The 12,846-nt window shown below is 31.7% G+C and overlaps 1 protein-coding gene across 1 annotated transcript; it reads right to left on the bottom strand.

The window, feature by feature from the left end:
- Positions 1-10,024: 10,024 nt before the first annotated feature.
- On the bottom strand, positions 10,025-11,403 carry LOC108484153 (trans-resveratrol di-O-methyltransferase-like). Its single transcript, XM_017787841.2, has 2 exons — positions 10,596-11,403; positions 10,025-10,513 (listed from the first exon to the last, which is right to left on the bottom strand). Exons 1-2 carry the CDS (start codon positions 11,373-11,375, stop codon positions 10,208-10,210), a joined length of 1,086 nt encoding a protein of 361 aa, XP_017643330.1. The 5' UTR covers positions 11,376-11,403; the 3' UTR covers positions 10,025-10,207.
- Between the last annotated feature and the right edge of the window lie 1,443 nt (positions 11,404-12,846).

Below are 12,846 nucleotides of genomic sequence, written 5' to 3'. Positions count from 1 at the left end.
TTGTAGATACTTATGGAACTTCAAATATCAAAACATCAAATTACAAGGTACACTACTCCAATATTTTCCTTGGTTGGGATTAGCACACTGCACCAATGACATTCTCGAGTTGGAACGCCACAAAGGAAAGGAAAATTAGTGGTGCACAAAAAAATAACAAGGTACAAATCAGCCACAAATAACAATATTTTCCTTAGTTGGAAAAGAAAAAATTTATCGGTGTATATTTTATTTTAATCAAAATGTTTGTGAAAAACTTTAATCAGAGTCATGGTGTTATATGGAAGCTTTTGATAGCCTGTTTCACTCTAACAATGGCCAATTATCTTGGCATAACCTCATTCTCATATGGTCTAAAGATAATTTAATGGGAAGAATACTCGAAAAGATAAAAAAAAAAGAAACCTATTTCATTACGTAGGCATTTGTAAAGAGGCACTTAAAGCACTTAAATGGTCATGTAAGGAAGTGTTGAGATGTGCGAGTAATCTTTAAGCCTTCTATGTAAGATTAAAGTAGGGTAAATTACATCACAGCTCATTTAACTTTTTTTTTTTGGTTATTTAATTGTTAATTTTTTTTTAATTTAATCAATCAACTATGAGTTTATATTTTTTTATTCTCTCAACTATCAATTTTTTAAATTGGAAATTCAACTAATCAACTATGAGGTTGTATTTTTTATTATTACAAGTCATTTTCTCACTTTTAAAATGGTGCGATTATTAGGAAGACGGGATGAAAACTTGTCCGTCTCTGAAAAATATTTCTGATTTTTATGAGATGTGAAATGTCCAATCCAACACATATAGTTAGGGATTGTAAAACATTTAAGTCACGCGGGAAGAAAAAGATGAGAGACACGGGATTGGCTGGAGAGGAGGGTATTTTTTTTATTTAATATTAATATATATTAAAATTTCTTATATATTTTTTAACCAAACATTTTTATATATTTCTTTAAATTTTTTGAATTAAAATCAAATTAAGATTATTTGTAATTTGTAAGGATTAATTTTTTAAAATAATGATTAAATTGATATAATAGCTTGAACACTAAATTTATTATTATATCGATTTTTAATTGACATGTTACTCATTCGTTAGATACTTAACGGCACTAAATTGAAATAGATAAAAGAAAAATTATTCTCAATTAATTAAGTAACTAAATTAAAAATATTTATAGTTTGATAATTAAAAAATAAACAAGCTCGACCACTAAATTTTAAAAAGAAATTGATAATTATATAATTAAAAGGAGAATAAACAATAATTGGATAACCAGATGTGTATTAAAAGACTATGAACGATAGTACCTACTGACAAAATTGTGAAATTTCTTTTTTGGTGCTATTAGTAAAAGTGGTCATTATGCGAATCGATTAAATTTTCGATTGTAGATTCTGGTGTTAGATTTGTCTCCCGTATGTAAAATAGAAAATAGAAAATATATATTATGTTTCAACACGTTTAAAATAGGGTAGGATGCGTTAATATTGTACTTATGTTGGAAATTGGTTCACGCATAATTAAAATGGCACTTTTGAGGCCAAAATAATATATATTTTATAGTTTTAATTTAGTATAAAATATTTTGTCTGATATTAAATGGGTTCAAACTTATCATTTGTCTCATTCCCTCTCGTATTGTAATGAATAAAAAATATTAACATATTTGAAATTAATTATAGGCAAATGACAAATTTTTCTTAAACAAGTTTTTTGATGTAAAAATTTTGAAAACCCAAAATTTATGATTACCTTGTACCTTGTGATTAAAACTATGAGTTGGTGAGGCGAAAATCTAAATTTGTGATAGTTTGTATCTGAGCTAAGGTTTCAAAGGCACCGTTGAAAGATGTCAAAAGAAGTTGCCGAATATGTTGAGCCAATGGAGACTCGTGGGAGGGCTAGAAAAGCTAGTTGATCAAGGGACATGTTGTCGGCTTTAGAAGATCGGGTAGTGACTCTCAAGGAGTCCACGGTGATGCCAAAGAGGGGCTCGATGAAGTCGAGGGGGGACTCATCGATGGGTTGCAATCCAAGAAGGAGCAGCTCAGGGACTATATGTCAAAGTTTCTTGGTTCCGTTGAGAACAAGTTAATCGATAGGGATGATACCATAGAGGCTATGATGACAACCTTGAAAGAGGAGATTGCAAGAGATGTGTAACACCCTATACCTGACCTAATCGCCAAACCCGAGCTATAGGATGCTACAACAGTAAACCTAAATATTCACAAGCCATTTATTCGATAATACTAAATAATTAATAAATATGAGTTAATTCAATGTTAAACATGCATTGCAATCAAAATCGAGCCTTAATTGGGCTTACAAAAGCCTTCGAACAAGTTCAGAAGTAAATCGAGACTTGTAACACTTATATCCTGTTTTCGTCGCTGGAATAGGGTTATGGCATATATCAAGACTTCTCATAACAATTTGCATCCAAATATCAAATAAATTCCATCAATACGAATATGTTTGAAAAGAAATGAAGCATACATGTACGTGCTTTAAATCGGGCCTTCGAGGCCCTAAAAATAGTTTGCGAATAATCGTGGACCAAATCGGAACAAATTAGGACATATCAGGCAAAACTAAAAAATTTTCACCTACAGGGGTCACACGGCCGTGTGGCTAATCTACACGCCAGTGTGGGCATCCCACACGCCAGTGTGGCCATCCCACACGCCCATGTGTTGAACCGTGTACCTGCAATAGCTCGTTTTAAGGTCAAATCAGAATAGTGGTTTTGGAACCAAAAATCTGAAGTAGAAATATTTATTTTTATTATTTATTTAAGGTCTACAGTATGATAGAATGATTGTGAAAATTTCGTTAAGAAATTTTATCGATAAAGTGTCTAATTTGACTAATAGGACTAAATTGCAATAGGAGCAAAATGTGTGTTCTAGAAGCTAGAGGTATTTAATTGAAACGAAATTTTAAATTTGGGGTCCTTAAATGGAAATTAGACCATTATACTTTTAGTTGGACTAAAATGGACATAGTTGGTGAAATTTCAAAGTTTGACATTAAGGGCATTTTGGTCATTTAGTTAATAAAGACAAAATAAAACAAATAAAATACGTTCATCCTTCTAATTTCATCCCCATGTCCGAATGTCTCAAAGGAAACCATAGCTAGGGTTTTCCAAGCTCTCAAGCTCGATCGTAAGTTTGTCTTTGTCCTGTTTTTAATGATTTTTACATTTTTGTGAATGTTGTAACTTGATTTAGCTATTCTAAGGACTATTTGAAAGAAAATCAAATTCTAAAATTTTACTCATGTTCAATATTTGTGTACTTTGATGTTTAATGGTAGAAAATGTATGTTCGGTGTTAGATAAACAACATTTACCAAGTGATTTTTGATGAAAATGTCAAATAGGGACCTATATGTAAAAGTTGTAAAATGTGTGTAAAAATATGAATAACTGAAAAATGTAGGCTGATATGAGTACTAATAATATTCGGCTAGGCTTGGGTAATGAATAAATCGAATGAAAATCATTTTACGAGCCTAGGGACTAAAATGTAAAAAGTTGAAAAGTTAGGGGCAAAAGTATAATTTTTACCATAAGGTGTTTTTGGGATTAAATTGAATAATGTGATGATTGAATGAGTTAAATGTGGTATTATAGACCAAGAAAGGTGAGGTTTTGACATAGACCGAGGAAAGAACAAAGTTGTGGACTAAATCGAACTATTAGCCATTTTGTACCGAGGTAAGTTCGTATGTTAAAAATAAGCTTTAATATGATTGTATTTTATTGCTTTAATATAGCATGAATTGTATGTTTGATAAATGTGGATGAGCTTAATCCTATGAAATAGTATGAAGACAAATCGATAAACAAGAAATCCCGTTTGAACCTTAGGAATAGGGTAGGATACAAGTGACATGTCACTAGGGTCATTATGTTTCATGTGATTATGTGATTTGGGTGCTGGTCTTGTATGTCCTACCTATTACTGAGTATACCGGCATATGTTGCGGATACTTGACAGCTTGTGTGAGCACCACCGCCTAGCTACGTCTTGACTGACAGCTTGTGTGAGCAGGCCCGTTGATGGCTCGAGAGCGAGCAACTATGTGATATGAGACTTGGGTAGCTTTGGCTACATATATGGCACTTATTGTGCAAATTTCCCGAGTATCCAACATTTTTATTCCGAGTGGTTCACGGGTACATCAAAGATGAGAATATGTGTAAGTTCATTTCGAGATGGTTTAGGTATGTGAGTAAAGTTCATGTTTATTAAATGCTTGAAATGATGAAAATGAGGTAAGTTTTGTGATGAAATGAATTATGATACTATGGTAAATTTACATTTAATTATGTTGTATTATTTGAATGTTATGTGCATGGTAAGGTTGCTTATTTCTTACATACGAGCTTACTAAGCTATATAGCTTACTTCGTTTATTTTCCATGTTTTAGAGTGTCACCAAGCTAACTCGGATCGAAGATCGTCAGAGATTCGAATCACACTATCAAACTTTCATTTTGGTTATTGATGATCTTAGTATTTTGAAAGTATGACATGTATACAGATTTGGTTATTTTTTTATATGTGTCACTATGATTTTAGTCAATGTATTGGCTTGTAATTTGTCAAGGACTTGATTTGATATTTGGCCATGTAAATTGGCTTATTTTGGCTAACATGGTTGTAAGCCTAAGTGTATTCATATATGTGCCAATATCTTTAGTGATATGGCCTTGGTATGCTTGGTGAATGATGGATTGTGATTCATAGCATGAATGTGAAATGTTTGGAAATGTGATATATTGATGAGATGATAAAATTGTGCACAACTAGTTGTCTTGAAAATAGTAGATTGAGGCTTAATGAATATGAAATTTGCATGATTGACTTAGGGCATAATCAATGTTGTGAGTATGATGGATGTTGCTATTGTATTGGGATGTGTTGGTCATAATTGTGGATGTTTTGGTTGCCTAAGTATGTCATTAATTGTGCTATTGAGTTGTCGTAAGTGTAGGTGTAAATGAGGGTGGCAAATGGCTTGGTAAATATCTTTTATTTTGTCCACACGGGTAGACACACGGGTGTGTGTCTAGGCCATGTGTGACACACAGTCTGTCCCAGGGGCATGGGTTTTGGCCGCGTGTCCCCTGTACCTTAATTTTGAGAAACAGAATGCTCAGAATTGAGCACACTAGCAGAGACACGAGCGTGTGTCTCAGCCGTGTGGATGACACGGCCCTAGGCACGGACGTGTGTCTTGGCCGTATGAAGTCTGCACCTATTTTATGAAAATTAATTTTCCACGTGGCCTAGCACACGAGCATGTGACTTGGCCGTGTGACATTAATTTGTTCATGGGTTACAAGTCAGAGAGTTACGCGGGGTCAGGACACGAGCATGTGTAGCCACACAACCTGCCCACACGGGCGTGTGACCTCTATTTAGGGCTTTCAATTGTTTAAAGCCCATATCTTCTCATAATCATTTTAATAGCCAATTATGCCAATCTTTCCTTTTTCTCATATCTAATAAATCACAATTTGTGTGAATCAAACATGCTAGATCATAACTCAATTTGGCCCGAAAGCCAATTACACGATCGCCAACCGAATTTACCATATATTTCGTACATCACAAGTATAGATCAATAATCACAAGGCTTTCGCAAAAACATTCTCATGGAAACCATGAACTCACAATATCATGAAGTCAATGCTTATAAACTTTATGTACATACCTATACAAATTCGTAATACATACATGCTCTTTCTCTTCTTCGACATACCCATTAAATTACCTATTGAACCACTTAGAATATTAAAGGATACTCGGGAATATCGTACACATAGTACCGTACTAATGCCATATCCCAGATATGGTCTTACATGTAATCTCGTATCGATGCCAATAGCCCAGCTATGGTCTTAGACGAAGTCTCATATCGATGCCATATCCCAGATATTGTCTTACACGTAATATTAGTAACCCTAATGTTATGACATTTATATCCTATCTATTCTTAAGGCTCAACCGAGACTTTCGCTGTATCGAAACTCTATCGGTCACTTCAGTAGTATCATTCTCAATAGCATTCACATTTCATTTCAATAATATAACATTTACCACAATTATATCGATTAAGCATTTAGACATATATAATTTAATGTTTATTAAACATACAAACTTATCTCGACATAAAAATGGCGAAAAGGACTTAACCGTCAAATACTCGTTTTCCCCCGTTCTAATTTCGAACCTCGTTTTTCTTGATATATAATATCACATTTAACTTATTTAATCATTATACTATTTAAATCAGCCCAAAATCTCATTATGGAAAAAAATACATTTTTGCCTTTAAAGTTTGACATTTTTACAATTTAGTCCCTAGGCTCGTAAAATGAAATGTACTCAATTTCTTCAATACCCATGCCTAGCAGAACCTTATACATGCTTATAGTAGCCCAAATTTTTCTTTTATTCGCATTTCAACACCCATTTCGTAACTTTTTGCAAATAGGTCCTTTTAGGCATTTTTATCGAAAATCACTTAGCAAAAATTGTTTATCATACACCAAACATATATTTCCTACCACTAGACATCAAAATACACAAATATCCATCATGGGTAAAATTTTAGACCTTGATTATTTCTTAAATTAGTGGTAAAAATAGATAGATCATGTTACGAGGATTTCAAAAACAGAAAAGTCATTAAAAACGGGGCTATAACGGGCTTACAATCGAGCTTGAAAGCTTGAAAAACCATAGCCATGGTTTCTTCTTGATACATTCGGCCATGGGGTAGAAGTTGAGCAAAAATTGGCTTTTAATTTGGCTTTTTAATTCATTTAATTACCAAATTAATAAAATGCCCTTAATGAAAAACTTTAGAAACATGCCTAACCATGTACATTTTTGTCCAACAACTTAACCAGTGTTCTAATTACTATTTAAGGACCTCCAATTTAAAATTTCACAGCAATTAGACACCTCTAGCATGTAGAAATCAAATTTTGCACTTTTTTACAATTTAGCACTTTTGACTAAATTAAGTGCCCAAACGTCAAAATTTTTGAACGAAATTTTCATGAAATCATTCCATAAAACTGCAGACCATAACAAATTTAATAAAAATAAATTTTTCTACATCGGATTTCTGGTCCCGAAACCACTGTTCCGACTAGACCCAAAATCGGGCTGTTACATTATCTCTACGTGTAGAAGCTCCTAACAAATCCGAAACTTCAACACAATAATTCACACAACAATTCATTCAAAAATCAGTTAAGGACTCACCACAAGCAATAAAAAACATAAGCCTAAGCTATGTTCTCATGTAGCCGACATCTTTAACATAACCAACTTGAAATCCAAATATCTTGATCTACACTTAATCTTTTCACCCAAAACACATTTCATTCATCTAATTATTCATCAACGACTAATTCTCAACCTTTAAACTACACAAAACTACTCAATTCATGGTATTGATTTTTTTGACATATTTTTGGCTATTTTCTGAAAATTCATTAAAACTCAAGAATTCTTTAAAGAAACTTCAAAGTAATTTTAGAAACCTTCTAACTACAGCAAAACTAATTGAAAAATACTTTGAAACCATGTTTTTACCCAGAATCTCGAAATCCACCATTAACGAGCCAATTTTCAACTTTTATTCAAAACATGTGATTTAATGGCTAAAAACTTAGCTTTAAAGGCTAAATAACATTTAAAACTATTTAGAAGTTGATTCGTTACCTTAGATAATGAAAAACTGAGCGTTTGATCGAAAACTCGAAAAACTCACAAGCTTGACAATCGAGAAAATTATGGTGTTATTGGGTGTTTTTCTTAACTTCTATGAAGATTTATAACTTAAGAGATGATAGAAATCAAAAGGAAATAGGATTTAAAATTCAAAATCGATTAGGAGAGTTGGTAGAGTTGGGAGAATTATGGACGGCACAAGTATGAGAGGAGAATAAGACTAAATTGAAAATAAAACTATAAATGGGGGTTTTAAGGTTGGATTTTAAAATCTGGTCTAATTGCCTTTTAAAAACTTTAAGTTTTGACTCTTTTACAAATTAGTCTTTTTTTTCAAAATTAAAGGAATTTAAAACTCATTTTCAAGACTTGATTTAATTTTATAAAAACCATAATCGAAAACATTACCAATATACCATGCTCAAAATTCATAAATTACTCCTAAAACTCCTAAGCCCTATTTTTAGGTGGTAAAGTTATTTTTCTATATATGTATATACATAGAAAAGAGTTCATGTATGATATCTTACATCACTTACATATAGATATATAATCAAATTTTTAAGAATTTTTTATATAAAAGCCAAATATAGAGTTGATTAAAATAACTAGGTTGAAAGAGTATAAGTTACAAAAGTTCTAGGTTCAAATTTAATTATATATTTAATGAATTTATATGAAAATGACTCAAAATAATATTCATTGCTTCGTAGAAATAATGATCTTATAATAATTTAACAATTGAGTTGAAATTGATTAGAGGGTGACATCAGTTCAAACTAACTCTATAAATAATATAGATGAGTGTATAGTATTTATACAAGTAATCTGATATTTATGTTGAATTTATGTAAATAACTCCAAACACTTTCAAATATGATTAAATTTTACTATTAATCGCTGTATTTTGCAAAAGATATGAATTTAGTCCCTACACTTTAATTTAGTAATTTTAGTCCTTGTAGTTTTCAAATTTTAAGATTTCAATTCTTACCAAATGATAATTGTTAAATTCATTAAGTTAAGTTTTGTTATTTTCAAAATCAGATTCGCCAAACATATATTATCACATGTGTAATCCCATGTTAGCTTATTATTTCCACTTATTACTCACTAAAATTACAGTTAATAGATTAACAAATGTCATTTGCACTAGGATTGAAATTTCAAAATTTGCAACTTACAATAATACAATAGAAAATTATGGACTAAATCTACAATTGTATGTATAGTATATGACTAGTAATTTAATTTAAACAAACAAATTTAATGAGTTATTGTTTAGGTTATGACTAAAATTTTAAAATTTGAAAAATACAAGGATTAAAATTGACCAATTTAAAAAATACAGCAATTAAAATTAATCAAATTAAAATATAAAGAATAAATCTATAACTTCTACAAAATATAAAAATTAATAATAAGACTTAACCTCCAAATATTAATCATGCTAAGAGCAAATAAGCAAAGCCTAGTATCATGTGGTGTAGTAAATCACAAATGGTAAAAACTAGATAATGTGGCTGCCAACAATTTAATTTAAATAAATAAAACAAATGAAAACTAGTGAGCAAAACTTACTCGAAAAAGTTAAAAATTTTTAAATTTTGAGTTAATTTAATCGTGTTATTTAAATTAATTGAATTTTTTAATAAATTTGAATAAATAATTCGAGTTTCGAGTTTGAGTCGAGTTGAATTTTACAATTCGAGTAACTTGAATAATTTGAATAACTCAAATAACAAATTAGTGTAAATACCGCTTTGATCATTGTCAATTTTGAAAATGAGTAAATTGGTCTCTCTCAACAAAAAATTTTCACAAAAATTTTAAAATTTTAAAATATTAATAAAATTTAAAAATTTATATTTTTAAAAATATATAAAATGCTAAAGAATATATAAAAGAAAATTAAAATTTTCTAAAATAATAATTTTCGAGACCTAAATAAGTAAATTAATTATTTAAGTTTATCATATTAAAATATATATAATTTCAAATTTATGTGCTCTAATATTGAATTAGTTATATTGTAATAAAATTTTAATTTGACATGTTTAATTTTTAGTTTAACTTAAACAATTTTATGGACTCGAATTGCATTTCACTTTACTCGATTAAAAAGAATTCAAATCAAGTTAAAATGAGAAAATAAAACTTGTCTACTTAATTAACTCAAAACTTTTTCACTCGATTCGATTAAATATTCACCCTAATGAAAATTGTTCCTATGAAAAATCAATAAAAACTTTATTTTACACAAGGGAATACAGCACTTCATTACTCATATCATAATCTTAAACACAATAAAAAAAGAAAGACACAAACATATCCCATTCGATAAAATACAAAAAAATAATATAATAAACACGAATTTCATGTTCTATATTAGTTTTATAATTTTTATTTAAGATTTGAACACAGATAATTAATTATGGAAATAACTCAATGAGACACCTTAGACCTAAAATGTGATATATCTCATAGTGACTAAACCCAGCATGAGCAAACAGTTTACTCCATTGCTGTTCGCTTCTTTCTTGACTATCAAGACAAACCATCATCTCCATGTCAAAAAATAGCTTAGTTTCGGTAGAATGATGCTCATCCAATTCTTGGTTTCCAATTATCATTTCCATAATCACGATTTTCCCTCCATTTTCTTTCTTCCCAATTGCCTCTTTACATCTCTCTAGTATCTTTATACAGTCTTGGTCACTCCAATCATGTAATATCCACTGCAATAAATTAGATGATCAATAAAATAAGGTTAAATTTTAATTTTCAAGACAAAAAATTAATTAGAGAAAATAAACAAACCTTTAGCATGATCATATCTCCATGGGGAACTCCTTCAAACATGTTTCCACCAAGATACTTCAAATTTTCAGATCCTTGCAAGCCATGAACAACATGGGGAAGATCAAAGACAGTGAATTCCGTTTTAGGAAAAGCTTTAGCAAGTACCTTGGTTATGGTTCCCGTCCCACCCCCAACATCAACCACTGACTTCAACCCCTCAAAAACTCCTTTGCACTTACTAAGCACCACGCTCGCCGCCAGAAGCCCATCACTGGCCATCGCATCATTAAAGAAATGATTCGTCCTCGGCTCATGCCCGGTATAATCCCACATATTCTCGCCATGAGCTGCCGTGAATGCTGTAGGATGGTCATGGTTTTGGAACCAAGAACTTAAATATAGCCATGGTTTTAGTAAAACGGGGTCAAGCATTCCGAGTATGAAGGGAGTTGAACTCAAGGGATTGTCCTTTCGGAGAAGACGAGAAACAGGGGTGAGGACATAAGCTTTCTGTTGGTCAGTTGGGTTGGTTTTGGATTCAGCAAAGAAGCCGGAATGAATGAGGATTCGCATGAGGCGATGGAGACAGTGGAGTTTTGAATGGTGGATACCAAGAGCCAAAGCTAGGTCTGAAAGACTCATGGCTTGGCCGTGGTTGTGGATGATATCTGGTATCTGTAGTTCGACAGCGCATTTCAGTGACATTGAGCTTATGAATCTGAACGTATGGTTCCAAACATGAGCCTGAGCTTCAAGCAACTCATCAATATTAATCTCATCTCCTTTTATCAAATCCATTTCTTTTTATCAAATAATTGATATTGCTAAACCTCAATGTTTGGATCTCTATTTATAGCGCTCACAAGTCGCAACCATTTTGTATTGATTATTATTATTATTAAAGCATAGAGACCCACTAGTAGATTATAAAACAACATTTAAAAAGTATAATTTGACTAATTTTATATATAATTAATGGTATTTTATGCATAGATTCAAGTAACCTTATTTTACATTAAAAAAATTATCTCTATTTTTTTTAAGAAATAAGAAATGGTTCTTAAAAAATGGATGCCATTAAAATTTAAAATTAAATACAATCTTTGCATGGGTACCACGCCTCCTACTCTCCTACATCCATCAATTGGTGGAGCAAATCCTAATTAATGCTAAAGTTGTACCTTACCTTGTTTCTTAAGCGATTTAAATCGTTTAGTCCTAAAAGGAACAAAGAAACAACCTAAAAGAAGCAAACCTTAAAAATCGACTACATCTTACTTTTTAGAATAAAAAACCCAACAACTTCTCCTCTTGAAATCCACTCTTTCATCTACCACCATCATTCCACTTTGGAATGATCTGTACTTTTCACGTCATCAATGAAAGTTCTTGTAGAAAAATGAAACCGTCAGAATCATCCGTTTTTCATTTCTTCCGACCCATTTCAAACACTATTAAAGAACTTCTGTCCCTTTCAACCACTAACTCTACCCTTTGAGGGGCCTCCTCAATCCATACCCTTGTTTCTGGTCAATTCTTCCCTTCCTCCTCCACCACTTGCCCCGCTTGGTTGGCCATTTGTCCAGCGAATGAGTAGGTAACATTTTCGAATCTGACATCTTTCTTTAATTTCTTGAATAATCACTACAATACTCGATTTATCCACTTCTAATGACCAAAATTTTTTATTACTGTCAAGGAATCTCCTTCCACTATCAGATTTCGAAAACCTAGCTCCTCAGACACTGAAACTGCTTGAAGACATGCTTTCACCTCCTCTGTGGTGGCATCTGCTATAAAGATGTTGTGGTAAATACATGCAACCAATATATGACCTTCACAGTCCTTGAACAAAATTCCCATCACTGATTTGAATGTATTGTTGCAAAATTCTGTGCCAAAATTGTATGTTATCATATCTGCTCTTGGTTGAACCCATATACTATTGATTTGTCTAGTAGCTATTGAAGTTTCAGTATTAATGATATTGCTTTTTACATGATATGCTTTAATAAATTTTATTACCTCAAACGTGTTCAACTTTTCTCCTTGATGATGGGCCTTATTTCTTATCTGCCATAACGCCAAGAAGGATATTGCTAGACATTTTCTTTGTTCTTCATTCATGTTGGTAAAAATCTCTATTAACCAGATTTTCCATTGTTGTACTTGGGAGTTGGGAGAAATATCAATCCCCACCCCTTGTATGATATCTTTTGAAATCATGCATTTTTAAAAAACATGAGCCACTGATTCCTCCATTACTCGG

The sequence above is a fragment of the Gossypium arboreum genome, chromosome 7 (assembly GCF_025698485.1).
Source record: "Gossypium arboreum isolate Shixiya-1 chromosome 7, ASM2569848v2, whole genome shotgun sequence".
Lineage (NCBI taxonomy): Eukaryota > Viridiplantae > Streptophyta > Magnoliopsida > Malvales > Malvaceae > Gossypium > Gossypium arboreum.
The sequence above is the reverse complement of the archived record's forward strand: the minus strand, read 5'-3'. Positions and strand labels throughout refer to the sequence as shown.

Excerpts from the sequence above, each read along its gene's own strand:
- LOC108484153 (XM_017787841.2), bottom strand. The coding sequence starts at position 11,375 with ATGGATTTGATAAAAGGAGATGAGATTAATATTGATGAGTTGCTTGAA. Across the intron at positions 10,514-10,595 it reads GAGATATGATCATGCTAAAG|TGGATATTACATGATTGGAG; the intron begins GTTTGTTTATTT and ends AATTTATTGCAG.